Raw genomic sequence first — 27,945 nt, 5'->3', positions numbered from 1 at the left:
AGTCTTCCCTATCCTGCAGCACTGGGAGGCTATTCACTGACTGTGATTGTGGGAAATCAATAACACAGGTTCATTTAGCTACATCCTTCGGGGGCCCTTGGAGAGCAAACAAACATCCCACTGCAAGAGGTAGCAGCAGAATTCAAGCTTTCTAGTGGACTCTCAGACACGAGAAATAAAATTAAAGGAGCTTCTAAAGAACAGGAGCCCGCAGAGCAGTTTTTGGAGTGGTAGGAGGAAGGCTGTTTAAGGACTCTGCAGCTTTCCTTCCGTGGCAGGAGTCCCTGGGTGCATCACGTACCACTCTCCAGCAAGTGATCTCTTTTGTGCTCTTTAGGAAGAATCCTAGAGAGGGATAATTTGCAAGCTATGTCTAGTGTCAGACATAGTCACTGACTTTACAAGATCCCAGAGCTCCAGTTTTGCACCACAGGAGTCTACTCAGAGCACAGCGTGGTGGTTTTGCTAAAACCCCAAGGACAAAGCAAGCACCATTACTGCAGCTCCTTTAGGGGTGGTTGTTAGCAAGGAGCTCTGTTTAGCAAAGAAGGCACAGACCTGCTCACAGCTGCCTGGAGAGAAGCTCACACCCAGTTATTTGTCCACAATAAAATGAAAAGCTTTCACCTGACCTTGGCAAAAGCCAAGACCTCACATTTAATGAACACAAACCTGGTCTTACTCAAAGCCCTGAGACCAAAGGGTTGGCAGGGAGAAGAGAGCCTTAAGAATACTGAATTTCTTGAACATTACCATGGAATTGTGTTTTTTAGGAAGAGCAAGTCTCCACTGCAGCATGAGCAAGCACAAATGAACGCAAGAAGGAGGTGAAGCTGTTGGGCTGAAGGCAGAACATCGCAAGCCCATCACACTCTGTACATTTGCTGGGAATGTTCCAACAGTTCCCCTGCACATCCAGCCTTATCTGATTCCTAAATAGGGAAAGGTGAAGACATGTTTTGAGAGTGAACAGATACAGCTATCATATTGCTAACGGTATTGGCTGATATGAGTGGATTCATACATCATTTGGTGGGAAGGTTCAGCGAGAGGTCAGCTTTGGCTCAGGGCCTGTTGTTCAGGCCTCAGTGCTTCAACCTGACAAGCATCAGGCAAAAACTGTCGAGACCTCACTGAGACCCAGAGGCATTCCTGGTACACATCAACGCTCTGCCTCTTAACTGGAATTAAGCAAGAGCATAGGGAAGGGACCTGCGGGAGGTAGTAACTCATCATCAGTTCACCTGCTGAACCAAATAAAGAGAAGGAGCTGGAGCAAACCCATCATTGAGGGAAAACACATTGAAAAATTGCTAGAAAATCAATTTTGTAGGAACTGCTACAAAGTTCCTTTCCAAGAATTACACTTATTTTGCAGCTACTCCATTTAGTCCATAACATGTCTTCTTGGAGAAGCCTCTGGGCAACAGGCAGTTCTCCAGTTGCTGTAGCCTCCTCCAGATCACCAAGTCTTGGTTTATAAGAGGTTTTTGCTGCAACCACAACACCTGACTGACCTCAGATTAAAGGGAGGGAGAAAATAATTGCAGAAGGCGCGACTGCATAATTCCCAAAAGTAATTCTCTTGTACCATAAAGAAAAAAAAAATCTATTTTACACCCCAAATCAGCATTTTAGTTGTCTTTTGAACAAGACAGTAGAACAATTTGGTAGGGACTAACACCTGTGGAGTAAGGTGAAGCCATACCTTAAGAGGAGGTTTAGATTGTATCAATAATGGGCTTGGGAGAGCCAAATTTGGACAAAACTAAGGCAGCCTTCCCCTCTAAAAAATTGCCACTTGGCTCGGGGACTCTTGCAGCCTCACAGAGGAGCAGGCAGCACACACCTGCATCAGGGAGACCGCAAAAAATGACTTCGCCGGGAAGCCAAGGTAGAGAGGAGATTCCTGACCTCCTCCAGCGCTGGGCACGTTGCAGGAGGCCGTGCCAGAAACGCTCCTGAAGCACCGCTCACCGGCCACCCCTCACTCCGAGGCGGGTAAAAGCGAGGAGAGGCGGGAGCTCGGGGAGGGGGCTCATTTTAAAGGTGTCCCGGGCTCCTCCCGCTGCCCTCCCTCTCCTCCCCTCCCCTGCCCTCCCTCCCCTCCTGTCGTTGCCGCCCCTCGGGGCGGGGTTGCCCCCTACGCTCCGCCCCTCGCCCCCGGCGGGGCAGCGCGGGCAGCGGCACCGGCGGCAGCGCGGGCGGTACCGGCATGTCCTGAGCGGCGGCGGCGGCCGATCCGGGCCGGAGCCAGCACGGAGGGCTCGGTGGAGCAGCGGGCCAAGGGCCGGGCCCCCATGAAGGAGAAGGAGGCGGGCGCGGAGCGGGGCAAGCCCGCCACTTACACCGGGGACAAGAAGGCGCGCATGGCGGCCAAGACCAACAAGAAGTGGGTGCGCCTGGCCACCGTGCTGGCCTACGTGCTCTCCGTCTCGCTGGCCGCCATCGTGCTCGCCGTCTACTACAGCCTCATCTGGCAGCCGGTGCGCGGCAGCGGCGGCTCCTCCAGCCCCGGCCCCGGCGCCGCCGCCACCCCCGCGCAGCTCCGCGCCGCGCCCGCCGGACCTACGGCGGGGCCTCCGCCCGCGCCGCCGCGCACCGGCCCCGGCCCCGCCGCCACCGCCCCGCCGGCCGCGTCCCCCTCGCCCGCGGCCGGGAGCGGGCCGGGCGCCGGCAGCCCCTGAGGCGGGCGGGCCGCGGGAGGCCGCGCGCCGCCGGGGATGCGGCCGCGGGGCTCGGCCGAGGATGGAGACCGATGGCTCGCCCGACCCTGCGGCACCGTGCAGCGCCCGTGGAGACTGACCGGAGACTGACCTGGAGACCGACTCGGCCCCGTTTGGACTCGGTGGAACTGCGGTATCTTCTTTTCCCCCCGATTTTTCCTCAAAAGGGAATTTTGTGGCTTCGTTTTCTTCCTCACCAGGGCTAGCTTCTCCCTTTGAACCCGCATTGAATTCCTGCGCTGTTAATGCCAGTCTGTTACCTATACAAGGATATCGGTGTCCAAAATTCCTCGCTATTTACAGGATCAGCTGGGAACAATACGAATTTAGAGGCTGTAATCCATTGTTGAAGTAAAAACAGTTTTGTTTAACGATGAGCATAAACTTATTTAAAATATGTGGAAGGTAAATTGACTTGTTTACTATATTAAAATATTTTCCCAATATGAAAGTCTCTGTAACAAAGTATGTTCTCTTCGGTGGTGGGAGGAGGAATGCTGAACTGGAAGGGGTCTGAGTAGCAAAAATTTGGCCTCTGCAAAGGGCAACTATGGTACATGATGTTGATTCATTTGTCATTGGTCTCTGTAGGTGAGGCTGGAGAAACCTCTGTACGTGGCTAATTGTGGAAACGAAGCAGTGGTGCTGGAAAGGTTTGATCTGTGCTGGCAGAGCAGGTGGAGCTGTGGCGGTGGGTGCTGGTGGGCTCTGAGCTGCGGCGCGGTTGTACCCTCGTGCTGCTGCCTGCGAGGGATGGCAGCCCTTACACATCGTCCCCGCACCTCTGGGGCATGTGGAACCAGGGCAGGTCTGGCCCAGGCAGCTCCTGGTGAGTCCTGGGAAGGCTGTCCTCCCAGCTCCATAGTTTCCTACCCTGTGGTCCTCAGAAATCTTCTATTCTTGATGAGCAGGGTGAAAAAATATGGCCTTTAATGATTTTGCAATGTGGGATATAAACTAGGAAACAGTAAGAGCCATGTTGTTCCAAGCTGCTGCTTTCCAGATGGATGGATTCGGCTGAATCTGTGAGGCTGCCAGGCTGTGCTGCATCCCTATGAAAGAATCACAGCAGTTCAGATTCCTTCTGCTGAGGGATGCAAATGTGGTGTAACGTGGCATACGTACTTCAGTTGTGCAGATCACAAAGGTATCATAAAATACGGCACTTGGCTGCTTGAAAAGAGCTGTTTCATACCAAAATTGGAGTTTGGGACTGTGGTGGTTTGTTAAGGCTGCATCATCAGCTGGGCATTGCCTTTACAGCATCTGTGAAAGGTAGAACCAGGAGCAGAGGGTTAGCAGGGAGAAATGAGGTGAAAGGAGAGTGGTTTGTGATCTTCTTTTCACCCTCCGTTCCAATTTTCTGGGGAGCATGCGGGGAATGCTTTGTGTTGTTGGAACAAAAAGCTAGTGGGACGGACAAAACGATCCCGCTTAGTCACTTTAGCCAAAATCATGGGATCACTGCCACCCTCCTGCGGGGCAGGTGGAAGAGCTGGAAGCACTGTGTCAGCTGTCACCTCCTGAGGTGCTTCTCTGCTCTCCCTGTTCATCCGCAGGGGGAAGGCTGAGTGTCCTGGAGCAGCACCAGGCCCCACGGGTGTCTGTTCTGTGAGTGGGGGATTGTGTTCCTTTGGTGGTTCTGCCTGCAGTATGTTGATCCCTCTCTGTGGGGCTGCTCACGCCCACAGCAGTTCTGCGTCCTGGTGACATCAATGCCTTTTCCTGGCCTTGGGGTCCACCTTTGATTGTGGGGGAAAGTTCCTGCAGCTTCCCAAGGGAGAAATGAATGACAGAGAAACCAGGCTCATTGTGGTGCCAGTTGAGTCGAGTCTGCTTCTCGGCTCAGGTGGTAATGCAGAACCGGTTGGGAAGTGTCTCTGAGAAGGAGCTTGTGTTTAACTTGTAAAACCTTGGAGATAAATAAAGCTGCGTGCAGTGACATGGATGCTGGGATTTCTCTGCTGCTAGCCTGCAGCTTGGAGCTGGTGACTCTAGCTGCTCCGAACGGTGCATCCAATGTGCGCCGAGTGCCCAGGGCCTCCTGGCATCCTTCACTTTAACTACAGTTGCTCTCAGAAGACTAATAGAGCCTGGCTGCGTGGTGCAGAGGGGAGAGGAAGTGAATGGAATTAAATGGGCTGCGTGGCCCTTTTCCAACCTGTCGTGTAACTGCTGAGGGATGCCTTGTAGTCAGGAGCAGGAACAACCTAAAGTTCTTTACCTGGTTTGTGGTTTTGGTAGCAAAGGATCTCTGGGCAGAGACAGTGCTCAGATCCTCTGGATCAAAGGGAACAGGCCCTTCACTGATGGCTGCCTCCCCTTCTGGTGCTAAAAATAGTTGATGAGCCAGTACGAGGATGGTTGTGGCTGTCTGCATTCCTGTAGGAAAGTGCAGGCTTGGTGAGTTCCCAGACTGTGTTTTTGCATCTTCTCCTCTGCTGACAAACAGATTTCAGTGAAATGCTGCTATTTCTGTACCTATTACAACTGGCTTTGGAGCATCCTGGGACTTCACTCTGGTTGTACTGAGCGTGTAGGGGAGGGGAAGCTGCCTGGAGAAGATGCAGAAGGGTTGTGGGCTGCCAGCCTAATGGCCAGGGAGCTTTGGTGATTGTAGCAGCCTGGCTTTCCAAATCTTCTGGTCCCATATTCTTCAGCTACAATCTTTTCCCCATTCTTTTCCTAGCCAGGAGTCATAGCCCTCTGGAGGCAGATGTGTTCCCATTGGGGTGCTGTTGCCAGCCTGTGATGAGCCCGTTGCTGTGCTCTTTACTCTTGTCATGACAGACTGTTGAAGAAATCGGTGACTAAGTGTACTTTGCAAATACTCTAGTAACAAAAATGGCTCATCTGGACTGGTTTCTAGGTGTAAGCTAACTTAAAATTCAGGGCACTAGGGATTTCTTGGGAAGTAGATTGGCTGCAACAGATACTTGGACCGGGAATTTTTGCATTATGTTGCTATCGTTGTACTGAGACAGTCATCTGCATCTCAGCAGAATTGCTTTAGTGCCCTAAAATGGTGCAGTCACCAGTCTGGGGTAAAGCTGAGGTTTAAAAGGCAGATGGTTGTGTCGTCTGTTGTGTTACTTCAGCTCCAGTTCACCCTTCCCCTTCACTGCTCCTCAAAAAAATAACAAAATTCAGGTTCACTTAGTGTGATTGTATCAGACACGACAAGGCATGGGGTTGTGTGTTGTTTCCTAGGTAGAAATTACTGTAACCCCGTGATTCAAGATGTTGATTCCTGGGAATTGCTGTGGAGGGTTATTCCCTTCACACACCTGCTGTCCTGCGTGTCACCTACCAACGGAGGTTTGCCATGTTCCCATGTGTGCACGTCAGTGAGGAAGGAAGATGTCTGGAAGTCAGTTGAATGAAAGAAATACTCAAATGTGAGTGAAATACCTTAAAGCTTTTTGCTTTTGTGGTAGACATCTAATACCTGCCCTCTGCCTGTGCATACCGGTCTTGTCTCAATGAGCCCACTTTGTCCAAGGAGAGCATTTAGTGTAACTCACATGCAGAGGGACCAGAAGGAAGGGAAATAGCAGGAAAAGAGTTACTGGAGCATGTAATCTGCTCCAGCATCTGGCTCACGTTTCCATCTCTAAAAGCTCTTTTTTCCCCGTGCGCCTTCTCTTGCGGGCTCATCTGATGCAATGCGCATCATCTTAATCCCAGATTCCTGTGCAGTATTTCTGACAGGGAATCTTGGCTTAATCTCTGTGCATAGCTGAAAAGCAGTTGTGTGGTGTAGGGATGATGACAAAACCAGTGGCTGCTTCTGGGCATTGCGGATTTCCCCCAGAGAAGTCAAAGCTGATCTCGGTGGGTTGCTCAGGGGGGTGTTACCCACGGCTGGCTCTGAGTCCTGGAGCTGCTGGAACACGCAGAGAGGGGAACGGCATAAGAAACAGTCCTAGTGAGCTGGAGCATGAAGCTAAGGGGATGAAGCTTGGCTTGTGGCTGTTCCATAGGTGTTCAGAGGCAGTTTTGGGAAAGCTGGCCAGGTGCTGTGTCACTGCACTGGGATGGTGTGAGCAGGAATCAGCCACGGACTTCCCAATGTTGCCTGCCAGTGCTGCAGAGCCTGGGAGTTGGTTGAACTGTTGCTGTACAACCTTTCCAGGAAAGGCAGCAGGCAATGTCCTGAGCTTCCCAGCAGTGCTGTATCCTTCTGTTGCTCTGGGCCTCCCTTTGACTTGAAAAGCACTAATCACTGTATTATGCACTTAAAATACAAAATTGATAGCTACGTGCCAGTGTCCTCTGCCACTTGCAACCAGTTTATCTGGAGGGAGATCGTTGTGGAAAACCAGTGAAATTTTCTGTTATGTTTATATCTAGAGACTCTGTATTGGGCTTTACTGGTTAGTGGTCTGTGTGTATGCTCCTGCTGCAGGTATTGGACGTGTTGAGGTAGGAATGGAGAGCTGAACTGCTGTCAGGATTTTGTGTTATTGCCTCCTTCAGTAATTGCTTTGGAAACAAGTATCTCCAACTTATCCAAATGTGTTTTTGTCCTTGGCTTGAAGTTTCTTAAATTACCTTCTTTATGCAAGAGCTGACTCACTAGTCTGGGATCAATTCTGATAGTTTTAGCTACAGAGTTGCTATGTTGAAATTGATTTCTGCATTTTTAAGGAAAAGAACACTGTCTAGTGGCCAGCTGATCCTTTGGTTTCAAAGAAAAAGCATTCTGCCTGGGAATGCTGCTGCTTTCCTTGTGTCTGGAAAAGCTAGAACAACTTCCACAAAATCCCTGAGCTACCAGCCACTGCTGGGAAGGAACAGGTCCTGTGCAGGCAGGTGACTCTGAACTCTGTGAGCTGTCCTTACATTTGCTTGCAAGAAAAGTGCAGTGGTGATGAGATGGTGGCTCTGATGCCTCAATGAAAAAGTGATCCTCATCTTCCTGGCATTGTTGCAGGGAGCTTTTGTGGTGAGGAAGCTGAGCTAGCCCGGGAGTTCAGTGCTTCCCGAAGGAATTGGTGCTCTGAACTGGAGCTATTGCTCTAAAAAGCAGAGATTACTGATTCAGTTTGGAAATCTCTACATGTGGAACTGATAAATAGTAAGACACAGGAGGTTTTTCCTCATTCCAACTTTTATTTCATATAAATAATCCCTCTACATCAGATTTGTCAGCTTTTCAGTTTTTTCTCTCACCATAAAGAAGAAACAGCTAAGCCACAGTTGTATGAAAAATCACAACCCAGGCACCAAACAAAGTGCATTGAGCAAAGTGTTAATGAGCAGGAAAAAATACACTTAGAACAGGCACAAACTGTCCAGTCCCATTCCCAGAGCCTGGATCAGACTCAGTCCTCCCTGGGCATCCTTACCTGCAAAGTCACTTGGAAGAAAGGAAAAAAAGGAGGGAATGGAGGACTAGTGATGGTTTTCCTTTCAGAATGGAGTCTAGGGCAGTAAGGTTTTTTATCTCTTCAACACAGTACTGGACCACGGCAATGTAAAATTCCTGCCTGGCCATGTGTCCAACTGTTCCTGGGGTGCAACAGCTCTTGAGCTGAGACTGTGTGTTCCGTGGACCATGAGGCAAGCTGGCTCCTGGGAAATGCTGGTAATGACTCAGTCTGACTGGACCAAGAGTCAGGTCAGAGACCTGATGTACAAAATAATAATGAATTAAAAAACAAAACAATTGCAAGCACGTTTTTGAGCCAGTCAGATAAGGAGAACCAGCCTTTAACAGTGATGGAGAAGCTCCAGGACCTGGAGCAGTTTTACAGTCTTCTATTTATCTGTTCTTTTATGTGTTGGATAAGTCCAAATAAACCCAGTCTGGGCTTTGGTGGGGTAGAGATGATTCTACTGATAAAACACAAAAGCTGCATGCTCTGTTTCTTGATAATACCTGGTGTGATGCCAGTAAAGTCTCCTGAATTTGGCACATGGAAGAAATTCCCAGGCTTGTGCTTCATGATAGGTGTCACGGGTCTAAGTCACGTGGGAAAACAAATGTTTGTCTGTGCAAATATTAGTTTATTAAAGCAGCATAGAGTATTTCAGTCCACACGTGCCAAGCTGATCTCCAGGGCAGTCTGCCAGCCTGGTCAGCCAACATCCCTCAGGACATTGCAGGCAGTCTCCACATATACCTGTACCAGGGACGCTTACTCTGGCATCAGATTTTAGAGCAGCCTTGAAGTGAGGGTGATGTGCCCTCTGCCCTGTCATTCAGAAGTCAGAAATTACGTTGTGTTATTCCTTGTGCCTTCTCCTTAACTGGTAGCTGTATTCCAGCTGGGTCCTAGCTTGCTGTAACTGGAAGGCCAAGCAGCTAGAATTCCTGCATGTTTGTGCTTGTAAAGCTCCTCCAGATCCTTCATTTGAAAGGTATATTTAAGGCCCGGTCAGAAGGTCTGCAGGGCAGCTTAGAGAGGATTCCTGCTCTCTTAATGAAACACAAGGCTATGGAAGGCACAACCAGGAAGGTGAAAATGTTTAATACAAAGTCTTAGACCTCCAGCTCCAGTTTGGCCTGGGTCCTGCTGCCAACTGCTCTGGGCAGTGTGGTGAGGGAGGAAGATTATTGTGCTGTCCCCGTCCTTGCTGTGCTGCAGGGATGCCCAGTTATGTTTGGGAAGGGGGCACGGAGTTTGCTGGGTTGCACACACCCAGTCACCCAAGCAGCCACCTTCCTTGGCACAAAGCACTATCCTGATGTGCTCCTCAGCCTCTAAAAGGGGAGGACAGCTGGAGGCTCTTCAAGGAGGAGGTGCTGGCTTGATCTCTGCTTGTCAGAAGCGCTCCATCCATCCATCCATCCATCCTGCTCATGCCCTGCAGCCCCTGCCACTACCATACACCTCTGCCAACACTTCAACCACGTGCAAACCTCTAGTACAAGAGCTCTGAATACACCTTCTTCACCCACCTAGTGAACTATACCTTAACATATCAACCCTCTGCTTTGCCAGTCACCTCTTCCTGCTGTTCCAGTTGCTGGCACAGCCCCTGGCACATGCCTCCAGCCTTTGGGGAAAAAACAGCATGTGTGCCCAGAAACCCAAGCCATAAGTTTAAAAAGAATTAGTCATTAAATAAAATAAAGTGCATCCAGTAGACATTTCCTTGGCTTGCCACACAGCTGCAATATATGCCAAACAAAGAGATAAGTGATGGTGTTTTCTCTGTAGGGTGGGAGTGTGTGCACCCTTCCCTGTCCTTTCACACACGGATAGGGAAGGGGGATGCCAGAACTGTGAGTGGGTGGTGATGGGGACCCCGCGTTGTGAATGGTGCTGAAGGGCACTGCACAGGTGCTGAAAGCTGATTTCATAGAAGGTAAAAGAGTGAGGACAAGCTTGTGCTCCTCTTCTCCTCCACTGCCTCCAGCACGTTATCCTGTGAAACAAGAGCAGAGACAGCCGCAGGATTATCAGTCTCCAGGGAACTGCTGAGCTGTAAATTAAAATGTCTGCTGAGTTTCACCCTGCCCTTCCTGCACGGCTGGGGCTGCTTGGGAGGCACCGCTGGGGCATAACCCAGATACCTGCTGCCAAATCAGACAGGAGCAGTGGAGGCTCTGCAGCCCAGGGGATGAGCTGACTCTACCAGTCTGGATTAAACACTCTCAGTCCTCCTCTGGGATACATCAACTTTACTCTTTCCTTATATCTCAGGAACAACAATCCTGATGTGTTCTTGTGTTGCTGGTTCAGCACCTGGAGCACCAAGAGAAGAGGCTGATTTCAGGTAGGGCTTTGTGATCCTTCCTGGTGAACCTGGCCTGGGTTTGCAGCACTTGTGAACCCCAAGGGCAGAGGCTGAATCAGCTTTTCCTAATGAAAAACTATCCTGTGAGTGGAGCCTGCTGTCCTAGAGCTTCTTCCAGACCCAGACATTTTAATTGGGAAAGGCAGACTTTTTATTCTTTTCTAGTTGCCAGATGCTTGGGTGCTGCTCAGAATTGCTAGGCTGGCATTTTCCTGCATCCATGTTTAAATCTGTAGATCTGCCTTTTGCTGATGCAAATTTCAGCTCCCAAAGCTCCCAAGAAAGGACAGGGAGAGGGATATAAAAAAGAAGAGATTAAATCCTCCAAAGGCAGGAGAAGCTTGGCTTGCATTAAAAAAAGCTTCTCAAGGAATCATCTAAAGACATGGCCACATATATTTAATAAGGAACTGCATTGAAACCAGACCCGAGGTGCTGACACAACTGATGCTGTGTACAGCTGAGACGAGGTTGTTGCTGGAGACTTAATTCCTTCTTCTGGCTGTGTGCAGCAGTGAGGGCTGGCTGTGTCCTGCTGCCGAGGGCTGCCCAGTGCTGTGGCAGCACACTGGGATTTAATGACACTGGGAAGGGCCAGAAGCAGACTGTCAGTCACACTTGGTGCTCCAGATATTGTAAAGTAATGCAGTTTATGAGTCTGAGCTGACTCCAGCACGAGTTCTCCCTATTGTGGATCTATTTGATCATTGATGCTTTCAGAAGGCTCTGACTGTGTTTCAGTGCTAGAAGACAATTCCCTTTCCTGCTTTGCAGTATTATCCTTTCAATACAGACACCTTCTTCCCATGCATGAGTGAGTCTTTACAGCCAAGACACTGGTGGGCTTTAAAGTCATTACTACTCTTGGTAATTAGCCAGAGTGATTAGCCTTTCTCACACTTCCTACTGCATCCTCTTTCCCATACATAGCTCCAGGGCCAGTGGGAGATAGAGCAGCTGTGGGCTGGCTGTGAGCTGGGGCTCAGGGCAGCAATGCCCCCGTGTGCTGCCTGGGCTCTGCCAGAGGAGTGGGAATTCTGTGATGGCAGAATTCCCTCTGTGTGTCAGTGTCACAGGGAAGGACTGTTGCAGATCACTGCTATCCATCTCACACCTCCCAGCCTGGCTGGCTGGGGGATGTCACTGCGATGGCCTTCAAAGCCAAGCCAACACCAGGTCCTTGTGGGACCTACTGGTCAGGCCCCATGTGATTGAGGGATGTGCAGAACTCCCTGAAGCTGCAGCTGAACATAGCTGATGAAGGTCTGCGATAGCAGGAACAACTGTGGGATATGAGAGCAGCTCCATTCCCGGTGTTTGGAATGGCGGCAGCTCGCCCATCAGAGCCCTGAGTTATGTTTAGACGTGTTAAGCTCCAGTAAGAGGCCCTCAGGATTCAGCCATGGCGATCTTCCAAGTGCTCTGGAAGCCACCTTTTCCTATTTCTCCCGTATTTATTCCCGGGCTTCTCCAACACGTTGGTCCCTGCCCCAGCATTGTGTTCTTGCTTGGATGTTTCTTCCCCTTTGCTGGTGTTCACTACTCACATATCTACAGAGATCACAATTCCACTGCTTTCTGCCTTCATATTCCTAGACTAAACAACATTCTCTCAACAGCCCTGGAGCCTTCCCTGTGTGTCCCTAGTCTCTTGCACCAGTCTCACAGAATCCCTGTGTTTTCCAAGGTTAACACTGTCCTTCCATGTTGTGCCATCACTCCAGAGATATGGAGACAGCTATGTCAAGTCTCACTCCCCGACTCTGTGTAAAGACTAAGCTCTCCACTTAGGTAGTACTCAGAGGCACTCTGAGAATTTAAAATGCCCATGGCATGAGGATGGGCTCCAGAGGGTGGTGTGGCTGCAGGAAGGACCAGGGAAGCCCATGCTATTCAAGGCAAGCCCTTGACCCTGCCAATCCTAGGCCAACTCCCCGAACATACCAGCAGATGGTATCTTCCTGTCTCCTGAACCTCAAGGAAGCTGGTTGTTCTTCTGCAGCTCTGCAACTGTTTTGGGAAGTGCTGGTTTCTGCTTGTGCTGTTTCCTGCACCAACCTTGGGCGCTGGCTTGCATCAGAGCCGACCTCTGCTGACCTCCTCCGTCCTGCAGCACTCAGGCCCTGCCTGCCCCACTCCTGTTTACGTCAGCCAGTGCTGCAAGGTCAGATCCCTGGAGCTGCTCTGGAAATCTACCCCCAGCTGCATTTTCTCTAAAGATGTTAAGATTAATTTTCTCAAGAGAATTCAGGGAAAAGCTTCTGTGGTTTTTGTGTATCGTTTACTTCTCTGGGACTTGTTGGATGTTCTCCAGGGATTCCAGTCCTGCACTTCGAGTAAATATTTATTCCTTGTTATTTGAAGCGAAGGATGAAAGCCCCACCACACTCTCTGCACAGCATCTCCCACTGATTTGAAGGTGCTGGAGATTTTTAGTGCCATAAATAGACCTTGGGAGGGGGAGCTGTGAAACCCACGTGGTGGCTGTGCAGGGCTGCAGTTGTGCAGGAAGGGATGTGAGATCTGCATTTAATGTGAGTAGGACACAGGCCCCACGAGCAGGGCAGGGGGCCAGCACATCGTTATCACTGAGTACAGATGTTTCCAGCTGTTACATATACCTGCTGAGCTCTGAAGTGGACTCAGGGCCCTATTACCAAACCATGGGAATCTCCATCGCTGAGATGAAAATGGACTACTCTAATTTATTGTTTCCTCTTAGCTGGAGTCTAATTAAAGTTATCCTGAGTGAGCAAAGTAGTCATTAATTCCTCCGTCCTCTAATTTGGTGAGAATTTTGGTAGATTGGAGAGGCGTGGCTGGACAGTAATCTCCCACTATGTCCATCCAGGTGTTTCATAACATTCTCCTAAATGCTGTTGGAATTAATTTCCCTCACTTGAAGGAATTTTAGTTCAAACATAGAACCAGCTCCTGCTGGTTCTTGATGTTTTGTCTTTTTGAAATCACTATGACGCTTGCACTTCTCCCTGCCTTTTATATGGATTGGATTATAGGGAAAGTCTTTGTTAGCAGCTTAGCCACTTCATCCCTAAGCTCATTTGTACCTCTGAGAGGAATACTGAGCAACACCAGGGGACACATTGCTGTGTAGGGTCTGCAGAAAAGCTCCTGGAATCTGGGAAAGGCACTTGGTGGGGGGATCTGCCTGCCTGGCTCTGAGCAGCTCATTGCCTCCAGTGCCTACTTATGGAACAGAGCTGCTGCCTCTGTGAAGAAGAGAGGCAGGAGTATCCTGAGAGCCACTCCCATGTTAGGAAAGCTGGACTGTGTTCTGGAAATACTCATCTCGGTTTAGTGTGATGTTCTGCTCTGCAGGACATTGCCTGGAAAAAACACACCTTGCAAAGAGCCCCTACCCTTTCTCCTTTCCCCTTCCTCCTTATTTCTACCTTAACTTTGTGCTTGTCATCCTTTGTTCCTTCTCCTGGCTTTGTATTTGCCTTGATGGAAGAAAAATTGTTTGTGTAAAACCTGGAGCATTGCTCCATAACCGGCTCTGTTCTCCCTCCCTTCTGTTTGGTTCTTGGGCCTTTGCACCAAGAATCATCTCACTCTGTGTATTTATGCACTGCCCTGCACATCAGTGTTACCATCTGTAATTCAAAGTGTAACACTCACAGACCTTCTACTGGGAAGAGAATCCCACATACAATCAACCTTTTTCCGAGCTCTGCCCACGAGGTGGGCCCCTGTGGCTTTGCAGGTGTTTTGGGGAAGGACCACACTGACCTCGAGTTGTGGTCACCCCAGAGACAGAAATAAACTCATCCCACTGAGGTTATTCCTCCCATCCTTTCTAAGGTCATAGTTTCCCAGGAATAGACCAGTATGTGCCCTAACTAATGCGTGTGTCATCAACCAACTTCAGCAGCCCAGTTTTCTGTCTAAATTTTTCTGTCTGACTTTGCATTCCTTCCCCACCCACTCCAGCACAGCCTTTGTGATCCACAGATTTAATTACCTTAGAGATCCTAGCACTGCAAATGAACATTTCTAAACAGTTATCTGGTATGGTGCCATTGTACCACAGAAAATGGAGTTGTAGCCCTGTACTATGGCTGAGAGCATTAATGAGGTAACTCACCTTACGTCTCAGGCAAGCCGGGGCAATCTGCTAGTTGTGAGTGTCCCCACTGTCCTTGTCCTTGCAGTCCTCAGGCTGGTCCCCGTCCCCAGACTGGGATTTTGCCATGTCCTGCTCAGGCTCAACAGCCTTGTCAGAGCTGGCTTTCCCTGGGGGCAAAGGCTCGTGGTGTTCAGTGCCTTCAGCATCTTCACTTCCTTTCAGTGCAAGTGCCTGTCCCTCAAGAGCAGTGGTTTGGGTCACTTCTTCCCCTCCTTTGCTCACCAACTGTCCTTGGTCTGCATCCAGTCTGTCTCCTGCTGCTGTGTCGAGCTTTCCTCCCTGGCTGCTGGAAGAGTTCTCAGAGGACTCCTGTTCCGAAGCTGGCTGCTTCTCCAACCCAGCTCCATCTACATTTGCTCCCACGGGCAGTGACAAGGTCTCCTCGCTGCCAGGCCTGGTGCCTTGCAGAGTGTTCTGAAGGCTCTGTGAAGCAGTGCTGTCAGTGCTCTCCTTCTCCTGGGAGACGTCAGCAGTGCCAGGCTTCCCACTGGCATCTTCCCCAACACTTTCCTTGCTTGGCTTGGGCCCTGGCTCTGAGTCCCCAGCGCTGGCCACAGACACCTCTGTGCTGCAGCCCCTCACTCCCCTCTGCTCCTCCTTCTGGCCATTCTGGGCAGGCTGGACCTTCCCACTTCGCAGCCGCTGTGAGGAGGAGGCCCCGTGATCCTGGAGGCTTGGCTGTTTCCCCTTTCCCTCCAGCTCAGCTGTGCAGTTCTCTTCCACCCCCTCGTCACCTCTGCTCTTCCGCCTGTCCATACCAAGGCTCCTCTGATAAAAAAGGACATATTAAGTTCAGCTTATTAAAATACCAGTATATTGTATTTCTTGCCTGTGATGGTTCTGAAAACCCGAGGAAAAATGATGTAAAAGGATATAGATGGAGAAGCATTCAGGGACCAGAACAGGTGAGGTGGTTGTGCTGACAGAGGGTCAGTGTAAGCGGTGAAGCTGCTGTCACACCAGGCCGTGTGAGGAGTATTAGTGGTGAGTACAGTCTCACTGCTAACAGAAGTCTCCCAGCTCTGGAATAGATTAGAGATTCCAGTATTCCTGATAGTGCATGTGTTTAGAAAACTCAGCTGCCAGCCTGCAACTCAGGAACTCACCTGGCCATCAAGGTCATCCTTCACAAGAGACATGTCCTCGCCTTCTTTTGCATCCCATCTGTTAAGAAAAAGTAATCAGAATTTAGGCCTTGAAGTTCTTACAAAGCCAGTGTCCCTTGCCTGACACCCAGACATGGATTCCTTCCAGGGCCAGGTATTCCTTGTCTGAGACCCTTGTCCAGGCCTATCCAGAGGCACTCATTTGAGACCACTGAATCTTAATGAACTGGTTGTTGTAATTCTAATTGTAATGAACACATGAACTCCAATTGCCAAAACAGACTAAGAAGATAGAGTTTGCTTGTGCTGATACCTGCCACAGTCTGGTCCTGCTTGCCTGACAGTTCCCAAGCGTCCCAGGTCTCCACAACAGCAGACACAGAGGCAGATATTGAAGGCTAAAATTACTTTGAAGAAACTTGGAAGTCAGAGAGACTATTTACAAGGGCCTGCAGTGACAGGACAAGGGCCAATGGCAGCTCACTGACAGAGGGAAGTGGTAGGTGGGATATGCTTCCATGGGAGTATGGTGAGGCCCTGGCACAGGTTGCCTCTTCATAACTAGGCCAGGAGTGAGACATGGACGTGCACACCATGGCAGTGCTGCTAGCTCCTCACCTTCTGGCTCTGCCTGTTAGTCTGTCCTTCCCCTTGGCTCGGCTGCTCACAGCAGGCACTGCCTTCGGACCAGGGTCGCTCACATTCACTCCATGATGTCCTCCACCTAGAAAACAGGTTGGAAATGCCATGCAAAAGCAGGCAGAAGCAGCTGATGGACCACTGAACAGGCCAACATCCTTGTAATCTTGGACAGGACCTCTGAGGTGGGAAGCCTTTGAAGCTGTGTGCATAATGCACATATATTTTCTAAAGTAATGAAGATAAATCAAGAATTTAGGGTGTTTATGTTTTTGTTTTTTTTATTCCAAATTCCAATTCTAACTTTAAATCTTATTCCTTGGATACAGTCTTACTTGTGCTGTTCTTGGAAAACTTCTCCCCTGCACACAGCTATGAGAGCAACCATGTGGTGTGTTCCAAAAGGCTCTTCAAATCTGCAAGTGTCTGGAGAGAACACTCTCCCTGAGGGATATCAGAGGTGCTGGCATTTAGTGGGGTGACATAACACAATCCTGTGGTTTACTCACCTCTCCCATCCGCAGGAAAGGACCTGTGCTGGAATTTCCTTGCATTCCTTCCCCCTGCAAGGACACAACAAAGGATGCACTGAAGTGAGTGAGGGTCTGCAATGGACAGGCAGAAAAAATCTGATGTTCAAATAGGGTGTCATGAGGGAAAGCTTTGTTTTGCCAGTCCATCTCCTGAGAAACAGGAGCCAGGATGGACTTATGCTCGTAAAGAAGCCAGCATGTGCCATAGGGATCACAGATGATGTGCTCTGGAATAGGACTGCCTCTCCAACGAGTGTGTGGGAAAGGAGGCAGGGCTGCGCCTCCAAACTGCGTTGTACCAGCTTACAGAAGCCACTGCTCTCCCTGGGAAGGTCCAAAGCTCTAGCGCCCAGCTGCTCAAATCCCATCCCCCGAGCCCTCTGCCCAGCAGGGAGGGCTGAGCCCCCAGCTCAGAGGCGTTTGCCCAGGAAAGCAGAGCTTCACAGCTGGCAGCCACGACAGCTGCTGTGGCACTGGGATGCGCACGATCAGCGTTCACTAGCGTCAGGACAGAGTCTAGGTGTCCCTTGCCAACCTTTCTTACTGCTGGGATTATCCAAGGCTGGCTCCCCATCCTTAACAAAGTCCTCTTCAAACCTGCAGGTTAAAAACAGGCATTGTCAGACCTGACCATCCTCCTCCAGTGTGCAAAGTGTGGGCAGGAGCCCTTGGCACAATGCAAGCTCCGGCCTTTGGCTCTTCTGCACCTGCCCATAGGCACAGCAGCAGCTGAAGCGGCATGTGCTAACTGAGGCTGTGAGGTAGTTCTACTCCAAAGAAGAACCTCTAAAACCTTTACATCAGTGCCCATATGTATATATTAATGTTATGAACCTCCTATAGATGTATAGATGTAACTGTACTACACTTAAATGCAGCTTCCCAAGCTTCCAAATAGAATCTGAAGTAGCTTCAGGATTTGTCATCTCAAATTAGACCATTTGGTTGGCTTCTAGTCCTGCTTGTTCTCTTAAAAACAGTAGGGCTCAGAGCTGTCCTGACATCAACACTCAGCACCAACTTCAGTCAATTCATCCCTAATTATCGGGGTCTCAGTGACTGAAAATTGATGTGTTTGGTTCCATTCCTCAGATTGTCCCATCTACCTGTCCTGTGCAAACTGTTCTATCACCAAACCTTTGTAACAGTCCCTAACTTTGCACCCTACCAGAAGCTTATCCTGCTACAGGTGCCAAGTCATCCTCCAAAGCTCTCTAGCTGGTGTGACCCAGCTGAACCAGCACAGCCAGAGGGACAGTGGTTAAGGCAGGGACGTGTCCGGCCCCATTCCCAGCTGTCCCACATTGCTGTTTTCAGCATTGTCCCTGTATGACACAGGTGGCCTTTTGAAGTGACCCCCTTGCCCCTCAGTGCCCAAACAGGCTCAGTTTATGGAGTGAGGAGGATTTAGGCATGTTGGGCTCTCCTGTGCTTGAAAAGGACAAAGAAGTGGGGGCAGTTAGAGAACCTGTGGACTAGCAATGCAATTTCATCCATCCACGTTTCCACCTGTACGCTCCTGCCATTGGATTTATTTGTGTGGAAATGGAGAGCACCCTCCAGATGCAGACTGAGCCTTGGTTCATGCTCCCCTCCCTCCTACAGTCCATATCCTGGTTGGACCAAAGGCAGGCAATCTTTGTCAGCACATGGTATCCCCTCTCAGGAGAGCTCATATCAGGAAGAAAACATGAGAATCACTCTGATACCAGATCCCACTTATGGGCATGGTCTGGGGAGGAAGAGGCAGCAGTGTGGATCGGGTCAGGCACATGACAGCATGGGATTGATAAGTATCTGCACAAGATCCCACCACTGGCTTTAGGCCTGCTGCAGGCAAAGCACCCTGGGACAGGGAAGGACCTACATGTGCTCCGACTTCTCCACATCCCAAGCCCGTCGCCACTCGCCCTTGGCATTCTTGTGACGTGCCAGGCGCTCCAGGTCAATCTGGTCTCGCTCCCTCTTCCAGCGGATGTACTCCGAGCGCTCCCGGCCAGTCATGGGGAAACTCACGTCTCCAGGGCTCTTCTGGACTGGCTTCCCACCATCCTAGTGGAGGGAAAAGAGCTTCTGGTTAATAAAACTGTCTGAAACAGATGCATTCAGGGTACTTTGTACTGTCATCACCACAAATATTCAGGAATATTTGAAAACAGCTTTGGACAAGGTCAGCTCTTTCTCTGAAGTGATGTGTGCACACCAGGACTCTGCTTTACCCAAAGCCTAAATACACTGGGGGTTTTTGGCTCTACAGAAGGGGAAACTGAGGCAGGAACCTTTGCTAAGATTTACTTATGGCATAGAGTCAGTTCCTGGAGTGCTTGCAATATCTCTCAACGGGGTTTGAATGATGAGTCCCCCAACCTGAAGACTTTGGGATACATAAATCTAAGTTATGCCTGTGAAGTCCTTCACAGTGAGAAGGCAGGGAAGGAAGCCAGCCTTGTGTGACCACCAGGCATCCACGGGAGCCCACAGTCACAGAGCTGCGGCCAACCCTGTGCTCAAGAGCAGCATTCCCAGAGCAAAGGGGCTCTTTACCTTCACTGCTGTCAGGCTCCTGGTTTATCACTCCGCATGACAGACTGGTTAAGGGCTGACACTGCTCAAAAATTTAAAGCTTAATGGAAAGACAATTCAGAGCTGATGGAGCATGTGGGGGGGAAGTAGCCCAGCTGTCAGGTTAATGGATGAGGTGGAAGCAGGAGCCGACAGGCTGTGGTGTGTTGTCAAGCAACAGTGTGTAGGGAATAGCTTAGAGCAGAGCTGAGTCCTGGGGTGCTAATTACCAGCAGATAATTCATCACCTCATACACGTGTCCTTCCATGCCAGCCACCCTCACACCTTCCCCAAAGAGGAATTAACTCCTCAGCCTTGCACTGCGGGTAAGTGAAGCAGCAGGAAGAAGGGACTGAAAGCCCTGTTACCAAGGTGACTCACCTGCGTGGGCCAGAGCTGGGGTGGCACCAATTGCTCCTCCATTCCTCAGCTGGCAGGAGCTGGGGACCTGACACTGTGTCCCCAAGGAGGGAGAGATGAGGGGGTCCTGCCAGAATGTGGGTCCTGCCAGGATGGACCCTGATGCATCCATAAAGCCAAAAGCAAGGGAAGGACTGAGGCCGATGCCTGTGCTCTCTAGTGGGGAGAGGCAGAAATGGCTGGGGGCCTAGAGGGCAGGAGGAGTCGGTCCCTCACCTCAATTACAGCGTAGCTGTGGTTAGCTGGACCACAGGCTATTGTGCTCCCCCTTCCTGCTCTGGGGGGCTCAGCTGGAATTAGTGTCTAAGAGCCCATCTGTGTCCTCCTAATGAATCACACTGAGGTGGGGTTATTCTATTTGTGCTCCATTAATTAAAGCATCTGCAGGCTCGAGGGAGCCAGCATGTCTCCAGGCTTTGCATTAAACAGTCAGTGGGAAGGCCTGTGCTTTAATTTACCTCCATCCTACTCAGCTCCTGCTGAAGTGAGGAGCTGTAGCTAATGCAGCCTGAGCTTTTCAGTCCACAAGGAAATGGTTTTGGGAGAGGAAACAGCCAAAACTGTGCTGCCACGGGGGCGAGCATGTTACCCTTCCTAACATCCCTATGGCTGTGTGAAGGGCTTGAGCAGCCATGGCAAGGTGTGGAGGCAGGTCCCTGTCACCTTTCCAGTGCTGCTTGCTCCAGGTGTGTCAGCTGCTCAACAAAGCTTTGTATGATGGGAGTGATGAACAGTGGGAGCCACATCAGAGCACAAGGCTGCTTCACAGAATTACAGGATGGTTTGGGTCTCAAGAGACCTCAAAGGTCATCTTCCTTTAGGATTATGGTGGGAAGGCACATTCTACTGATTCCCTCTTCCAAGACAAGTGTCCCTACAAAGGGACCTGGGCCCCACTCACCTTCCGGCTGTGCTCACTTTCTGGGCCTCTGTCACTGTCTGATCTCCTCTTCTCTGCTGTTCTCCGCTCTTCTCCCTGCAAGAGAACAGACACGGGATTTATTTCAGGATTAAGCAAGGATTCCTCGCGGGGGAATCAGCACCTGAACCTATGCCGATCAGGGCATGTAAGAACTTCTCAGAAAAGATCAGCAAAAGATGAAGGATTTTTTTCTGGGGCCCCAAATCAACCTGATGTAGAAAAAAAAGAAGTGAGAAAGCAAGGGGTGCATGAGAAAAGCATTCTCAGAGGTCCCTCCTTCTCCCAGGTGGGAAGCAGAGTGGTGTCCTGCATGGTCCTGTTTCTTTCCAAGCTTCAGGTACCTTTACAGATTTGGGCCATTTTAGAATCCCACTGTACAAGATCTGGATAGCTACAAACAGCAGCTATGTGGTGCAGCTACAACCCAGCATGGTCAAACTAGGAGTGATTTCAGTCCCTGGCAAACATGGCATCCTTCTACCACGGTCCGTCCCTGCTTCCATGGGGTTTACCCATGCTGCCACCAGATTGGTAAGCTCTGCTCTGGTGTTGATATTCCCCAGCCTGGCAGGAGGTGACAATCAGCTTCTGTTTCTTAGTGAGTTACAGGCACTAAACACGGGCCAAGCCAGGAGGTCTCTGTCCCCACGCATGATGAATAATTGAGACAGAGCCATGTCAGAGGCCAGGGTGAGATTGCAGTGGGTCTTAACAAAACAGTCTGCAGAGCATAAAGATCTTTTAGGAAAGGCTTCCTGCCTGGTTGGACAGCTACAGGGCTGGGGCTGTGGGGGGTAAAGCTTGTCCTGCTGCCATTTTGCAGTGCCAAGCAGAACTGAAACACAATGAGGAACGTGGCAGCACAAACTGCCAGCTCAGCCCTTCCAGAAAGCGGCAGCGTGGTGAGGTCCAGCCCAGGCTGGAAACAGGACTTTTATTCCATGCATTCACCAGACACAGCTTTCGTTTTACAGGGAAACTTGGGATATCAATCTTGATACCTGCAGCTCTGCCCAATCTCCTAAGGCAACTCATGCTGCTGCAGCTTGTTCTCATGTACCCCATGGAATCATGCAGGGAATGAGCTGGGGACACATTTTTGGGGGATTGCCCACACATGCTAAGTCTGAGGCAGGTGGGAAGTGTGGCCATACAGTTCATGGAATGTCATTGCACTTGGTGCATGACAGCTTCACTGGTCCAACTCGTAGCTCCAGTACAGATGAAGGTTTGTTCAAATAGACCCTTGGAAATAACAAGGGAAATTTTAGCTATATTGTCCTGGGATTTCTCTGCAAAGATTTGGGAAAAATGCAGAGGGCTCAGAGAAGTTGCCCCTCACCATATCCTACCTGTTGCAAGGGGGGGATATGATGAAAGATGACACTGGGGATTTATTTCAAAATGTTGCTATGAAAACTTATATAACCAAAAATGCTCCCTCTGGACTCAAAGTCACCTGCTCTGGCAGCCCTGTTCGAAGAACCCTGTAGTGAGAGATCGAATGACTCTCTGCAGTCCCAAATTGAGCATTTACTGAGAGATTAAACAACACAAATCTGGAAACTTTGCTCTCCCAGAGCCCTACACCCCCATGGCTATCCCATTTGGAATGCTCGCTCATCAGCGCCCACCACAAACCTGGGTCACAGAGACACTGCGCAATCCTTCATCCTTTTACACCCTCACTGCAAGCTGCCTTTTGCCTTAGTCTGCTTCTATTTTTGCTTCTCAGAGAGCACTGTGGAAAATGGAGAAGACCACAAAAATGCAGTTCTTTTGTACCAGGACAGCAGGTCTGAGCTGTGCAGAGAACAGTCAGCCTGGTTCTTGCACTGGCTCAGGAGCAGAATTCCTGTTGTCCTGCTGCCCCAGAGCTGCTCCTCTTGCACCACACACCCAGGCCAAGAGGGAGCAAAACATGTCTTTCTTTTCCTTCTTCCTCTCTGCCCCCAAAATTAAGACAAATGACATGGACCTTATCATTCCTAGTGTAACTGTTCCTGCAGAGCAGGAGGAGGACACAAAAGCCTGAAGCAGTCAAGGAAGATTATGATTGTTTATCCTGAGGTTTCTGCCAAGATTTCTCAGTTTCTCAGTCCAGAATGGCCCAGGGTGGGGCCCAAGGTGGGGCAGAGCCTGCTCCAAACCAGCCCTGGGATCCCAAATGCCTTCTGCCACTGGGTCTTTCTGACCCCCTGGCACACATATTCCCAGCTAATGCCACTGCAATGGTGACAGTACTGATGCCATTATCCAGCCAAGCACTGGTTTGTACTAACAGTTCACCAGAAGCTTTGACAGGCTTCAAAATCTCTGGGCTGGTTAACGTCTTCTTTTGTTAAAAATAAGAACTATCAGATGAGTTAAACAAACCTTTTGGTACCTACTTCTTCAGGCACGTGTCAGCACCACAACTGGCATTTCTTTTTGAAGAAATGAGGAGATTTTTGCAGGAGCTTAAAGCTGTTTTTCTAGTGCTCAGATTCCCCACTGGGCAGGATTTTTGAAACTAGTACATGAGAGGATTTTTTTATAACTCTTTTGAAAAATCTGCCTCCTTAATTGTGCTGCCTGAAGGGAGCTAAAGACTTTTCAGCCACCCTCTCTGCCTATTTTCCCTCCCATCTGCAATGTAAAAGAAAGTGTTTCTCCTGCCACAGGTTTGGTTCCTCTCCTCTGCAAGCACCAAGTCCGACTCCTCTGTGTTAGTCCCTGAAAGCAGCTTTTGTGTCTCTTGATTACAGTCATTTCTGATACACCATCCTGGGAAACTCTGTTAATAAAAGGACAGTTTAAAAGCCCTGAAGCTCTATCCACTGCCCATTTAAAAGATGATTTGTAACCTGTTAATTAACCATTGTGCTCCACTGGTCCTGGGCTGCTGGCTCCCAGCTCTAATGTACTAATGAGCCTGAAACACTGCCAAAGCATGGAGTGGCTTTTTAGGGCTAAAAATGAAGGATTGTCTCCAGCCCTCCAGCCCTACATGCTGGATTGTCTCCAGCCCTGAGGCAGGTTTAGGGGCAGCCAGGCAGAGATGGGTCCCAGATGTGGCACTTCCAAGCCAGCAGCAGCGCTGGAGGTCATGAAGCTGCACCAGTAGAGCGATGGACTCTGCAAGGAGACAGGATAATTTGGTCCCTTCAGCCCTCTGGGCTAACAGAGAGTGAAAGAGTCTTTCTGCTTATGGCACTGGAGCTGTCTCAGAAAAGGAGATCATGAAAGCATCTTTTTTCCCTTGCATTTCCTCTTTGGCAGCTCCTGTCTCAGCTCTGCTGCAGTCTGGGACTGACAGCATGGGGTTAGCCAGAAGCACCACGGGCAGCAAGAATGGGAGCAGTTTTCCTCTTTGGGGATTTTTTTGTTTTGTTTTGTTAGTTTGGACTTTTTTTCTTTATTGAATTTCATCAGGAATAAAAATAGAGAAAATGTGTGGTAACGAGGAACCCATCAAATACTTTAATTGGATAAATTTGACACATGCACAGAGGAGGAAGCAAGTTTGACAGTGGCCAGGCTACTGGAGGGGGAGTGATGGATGTGATTCTTTCTCCTAGGCCTTTGTGGGAACCCCAAAAGAGCAGGGAACCAGCTGGGGCACAAGGTAAAAAGGCCCAAAGGATAAACCATGCTGAGGTTAATGAGAGACTGGAAGGTAATCCTTGAATCAGGGGTCCCAGCTCAGGTCCTAACACACAGCTACCCAGCCAATGCCACTGACACCCCACCAGGCTCTCCAGCAGCAGATCAATATGGGGATGAAAATGAAGTTTCTCTTTTAAAAACTGATTAAAGGATAGAAAAGAAAAAGTGGCAAGAAAATGGTGGTTTCCGTGGCACAAGATTAGCAGGAGTGTGCCACTGGAACATGTGCAGCTCAACATGCTCATAAATGGTCTGGAAAAGGAGCTGAAGAGAGGGATGACAGTTTGCTGATGATACTAAATCATCCAGGGCAAAGAATGTAATTTGCCCGGAAAGAGCTGCAAAAGATCTCTTGACATTGAATGCCTGCATCATGAAATTACAGCTGAAATTCAATATCAGTAATACAAAATAACTCACACAGAGAAAAATGTCCCTTCTTGTATACACACACAGAGTAATGAGTCCTGAGCTATGATTAACAGTCAGGAATGAAATTTTGGTGTTACTGTGACTAGCTCTCTGAAAATGTTAGCTCAATTATTTAGGAAAAAAAAAAAAAAAAGCAAAGAAAATGCAAACTTGTTGAAAGAAGAATAGAGAACAAACCAGAACATTGTTATGTCACTGAGTACATCCTGGAGAGCCCGCAGCTGGAATACCATGTGCAGTTCTGGTCTGCTTGTACTGAAAGTATATGGTAAAAATAACAAAAGCACAAATGGGGACAATGAGAATGATCAGAACTAAAGAACAGTCCTCAGCAGACAAGTCTAAATAGGGGCAATCTCTGAAGTTACATGAGATAGCTGAAGGGAGACATGAAAGAGGTTGATATAATCATTTGTGCTTTGGGAAGTGACCTGGGAATGATCTATTCACTACTTCCCCTGATGCAGGAACAAAATGCAAATGGAGCTGTCAGGGAAAAAGGCTGAACAAGTCTGGGATTCTAAACTTCCATGATTCTGTGGCTTTAGTCAGTGCAGCCTTAGGCCCACCCTCATATGCTCTGAATCCAGATGCTTTGAGGCCAATATGAGCAAGGCATTGCCAAAACTATGGCAAAACATGGATGTTCAGCCTCAAATTTCATATTCCATAATAAAACCAGATAAGAGATTACCTTCCAGGGCAGTCCATACACTTAAGAGAGCACAGGATCTAAAGCCAACATCGAGGCACTCCTCCTGCTGCTCTCTCCTAGTACAGCCCTAACCTTGATGACCTCAGAGTCAAGTGTTTAAAAAGGCCCAGCAGAGAGCAGAAGAAGACACTTGCCTGGCACATTACAGGAGTACATTTGACAAGCTTAAGGGCAGGAACAGCACAGTCAGGTCAATCCCATTACATCCAGGAATGTTGGTGATGCCTAGACTGAAGCAGCGATGTCTGTCATGGGGACTTCTAGGGTTACCAGTGGCTCAATCAGGCAGCTCATTTGAGGTTTATGGCATTCAAAGCACTGCTTGGCAGCCACAAGAAAGGAGCACCTGAGCTCCTGGAGCCTAGGTAAGCCCCGGGGAGGAGGAGAACTGAAGATGAGCGTGGGTAGTAGCAGCAAATGGTTGGCACTGTGCCAGAGAGGGGCTGCAGATGTCTCCCAGCATTCCTGGGTGTGTTTGGTAGCTACACCAAGTGTTGTTTTCCTACGCAATCTTTGCTGACCCTGTTTGCTGCAGGCATTCTTTCTTATCTGTGAAAGCTTCCAAAGAGGAAAATAGCACATGCCTCTGTGTGTGTAAAGAGAAAGGTATTTGTAAAGAAGTATTTGAAATATGTTTCAAAGATTAACAAAGTTCAGCCAGCACACTCAGCAGGTGATGGCCAGGCACAGCAGGATGTGGTTCAGAGGCAGATACAGCCCAGCTCTGTTAACGTTTAAGCTGTGCGGTGAGTCAGGAGGACACTGCTCCTGTCCCAGTCTGCTGTGTGGTTTCAAAGAAAAGCTGGTAAGAGACAAGGTGAGATTCATGCCCTATATCTGGCAGTGCTTTCATCAATCCTTCCAAAGCAGCTATTCTATTTATGAACTCAGTGTGTTTAGGAGGCTTCTAGCTTTAGCTAGGATCACGGAGGAGGGAAAAGAGGGGAAAGATCGTGGCTTTCTTCTTTCACAGGGATGGAAGGCAGAGATATGGAGATAAGCTGCACTATTAACACAGAGTGTCTCCCAACATCCTGTGGCTAGGCTCTCCTCATGCCAGCAGAAGTGGATGCCATGGATAGGTCACAGGCCAGTCACTAGCACTGTACTTACCTTTTCCTTGTTATCCATGGTGATGGCAATCTGCATCCTCCTTCCCCGTCGGAAAGCCACCAAATGGTCCATCTCCTCCTCACTCAGGTCCGGCACTCGGCCCGGGCCAGGGAAGCTCTCGGAGCGTTTCTCACTGACGATCCTCTTGCCCTGGAAGGCACACGCTGAGTTAAGGACATCCCGATTAGCCCTCCTAGGAGAGTGGCCATCCCAAACTGCAAAGGATTTGGGGCTGGCAGAACAGAAAATGAGCTGAACAGTCAGTCCCCCTGGCTCATAAAGCTGCCTCCCCACTCTAAGGGATCTGTGATATTGCAGAGGTGTGTTTAGCTGAGCACAACATCAGCCTGGTGGGATTTACCCTGCTCGGATAATCTGCAGCATGAACACTGAAGGATGGTTTTATTTTAAGCTTGCGTCTGTGTCTTGGAAACAAATGTGAGGTTGTCCCCTCCTCATACAACATGTCCCAGTAAAATGTGAGGCAACCTTAGAGCATAAGCCTAGAAGGTGGAGGAGAAGGGGAGCAGTGGGGTTGCTTCTCTTCAACCTTGTCCACATAGCAGTTACTCCCTTGAAGTGTATTAGCACTTCATCGTTTCATAGTCATTGTGTGTTTGTATTTCTGGAATTATTTATTCAGCAGTGGAATACTTAAGAAACCTTATATATAAGCTCTTTGAGCAAGGGCAGTTTACCCCTCTCAGATATTATTTACAGCTGTCTGTATTAATGTCATGACTCCACTACATAGATTTACATCTGTTTCTTATTTTGTTAATGATCTTTGTTGCTGGCCGATGTCCTGCCAGTGCCCTCAGCCATCAATTCCACAAAATGAGCACATCTTTTGTACAAAAAGATACTCATACTTTTTCTCATTTAAAAGTATCATCTTCAGGCCAATCATGTGCCTTTTTATTTTTGCCTTACAAGGAAATGAGAGACTTAATAAGTCATATCTATCATTATCTCTGATCTTTTTCTTTTCTCTTCATCCATATGAAGCCTGCTCATCTTCATGGGATGAAGGAACCTCAGCAGCTTCCCTCTCTAAAGGATGGTGCATTTTACTCTGTTTTCCACCCTGGGCTTTCACATTTACTGGAGTCTTGATTTAAAAGGTACTCAAAATCTCCAAGAAAACTTTAGTGAAACTTGGGAACTCTTTGTTGCTATGAAATTGTTTTTAAAAACACAAAGCACACCCAGACCTCTGATTTGTAGGG

The 27,945-nt window shown here is 49.2% G+C and overlaps 2 protein-coding genes across 3 annotated transcripts in view; one reads left to right on the top strand and one right to left on the bottom strand.

Moving 5' to 3' along the window:
• The first annotated feature begins 2,125 nt into the window (after nucleotides 1–2,125).
• On the top strand, nucleotides 2,126–3,175 carry INAFM2 (InaF motif containing 2). The gene has a single exon (XM_038138338.1). It carries the CDS (start codon nucleotides 2,301–2,303, stop codon nucleotides 2,685–2,687), a length of 387 nt encoding a protein of 128 aa, XP_037994266.1. The 5' UTR covers nucleotides 2,126–2,300; the 3' UTR covers nucleotides 2,688–3,175.
• A 4,645-nt stretch (nucleotides 3,176–7,820) lies between these two features.
• The window catches only part of CCDC9B (coiled-coil domain containing 9B), a 28,570-nt gene continuing 8,445 nt past the window's right edge, over nucleotides 7,821–27,945 (bottom strand). For both annotated transcript variants that reach the window (XM_038138335.1, XM_038138336.1), the window contains 9 exons: nucleotides 26,717–26,866; nucleotides 20,788–20,862; nucleotides 18,771–18,955; nucleotides 17,439–17,500; nucleotides 16,880–16,933; nucleotides 16,350–16,455; nucleotides 15,732–15,789; nucleotides 14,584–15,393; nucleotides 7,821–10,103 (listed from right to left, as the gene is read on the bottom strand). In XM_038138335.1, coding sequence (XP_037994263.1) covers nucleotides 14,614–15,393; nucleotides 15,732–15,789; nucleotides 16,350–16,455; nucleotides 16,880–16,933; nucleotides 17,439–17,500; nucleotides 18,771–18,955; nucleotides 20,788–20,862; nucleotides 26,717–26,866 — 1,470 coding nt within the window. In that variant the 3' untranslated portion in view covers nucleotides 7,821–10,103; nucleotides 14,584–14,613. The remainder of the gene's footprint in view (nucleotides 10,104–14,583; nucleotides 15,394–15,731; nucleotides 15,790–16,349; nucleotides 16,456–16,879; nucleotides 16,934–17,438; nucleotides 17,501–18,770; nucleotides 18,956–20,787; nucleotides 20,863–26,716; nucleotides 26,867–27,945) is intronic.

This window comes from Motacilla alba, chromosome 5, assembly GCF_015832195.1.
Source record: "Motacilla alba alba isolate MOTALB_02 chromosome 5, Motacilla_alba_V1.0_pri, whole genome shotgun sequence".
In the NCBI taxonomy this organism is placed as follows: Eukaryota; Metazoa; Chordata; class Aves; order Passeriformes; family Motacillidae; genus Motacilla; species Motacilla alba.
Note: the sequence above shows the minus strand (reverse complement) of the source record. Positions and strands in the feature narration are given on the sequence as shown.

Excerpts from the sequence above, each read along its gene's own strand:
- INAFM2 (XM_038138338.1), top strand. The coding sequence starts at position 2,301 with ATGAAGGAGAAGGAGGCGGGCGCGGAGCGGGGCAAGCCCGCCACTTAC.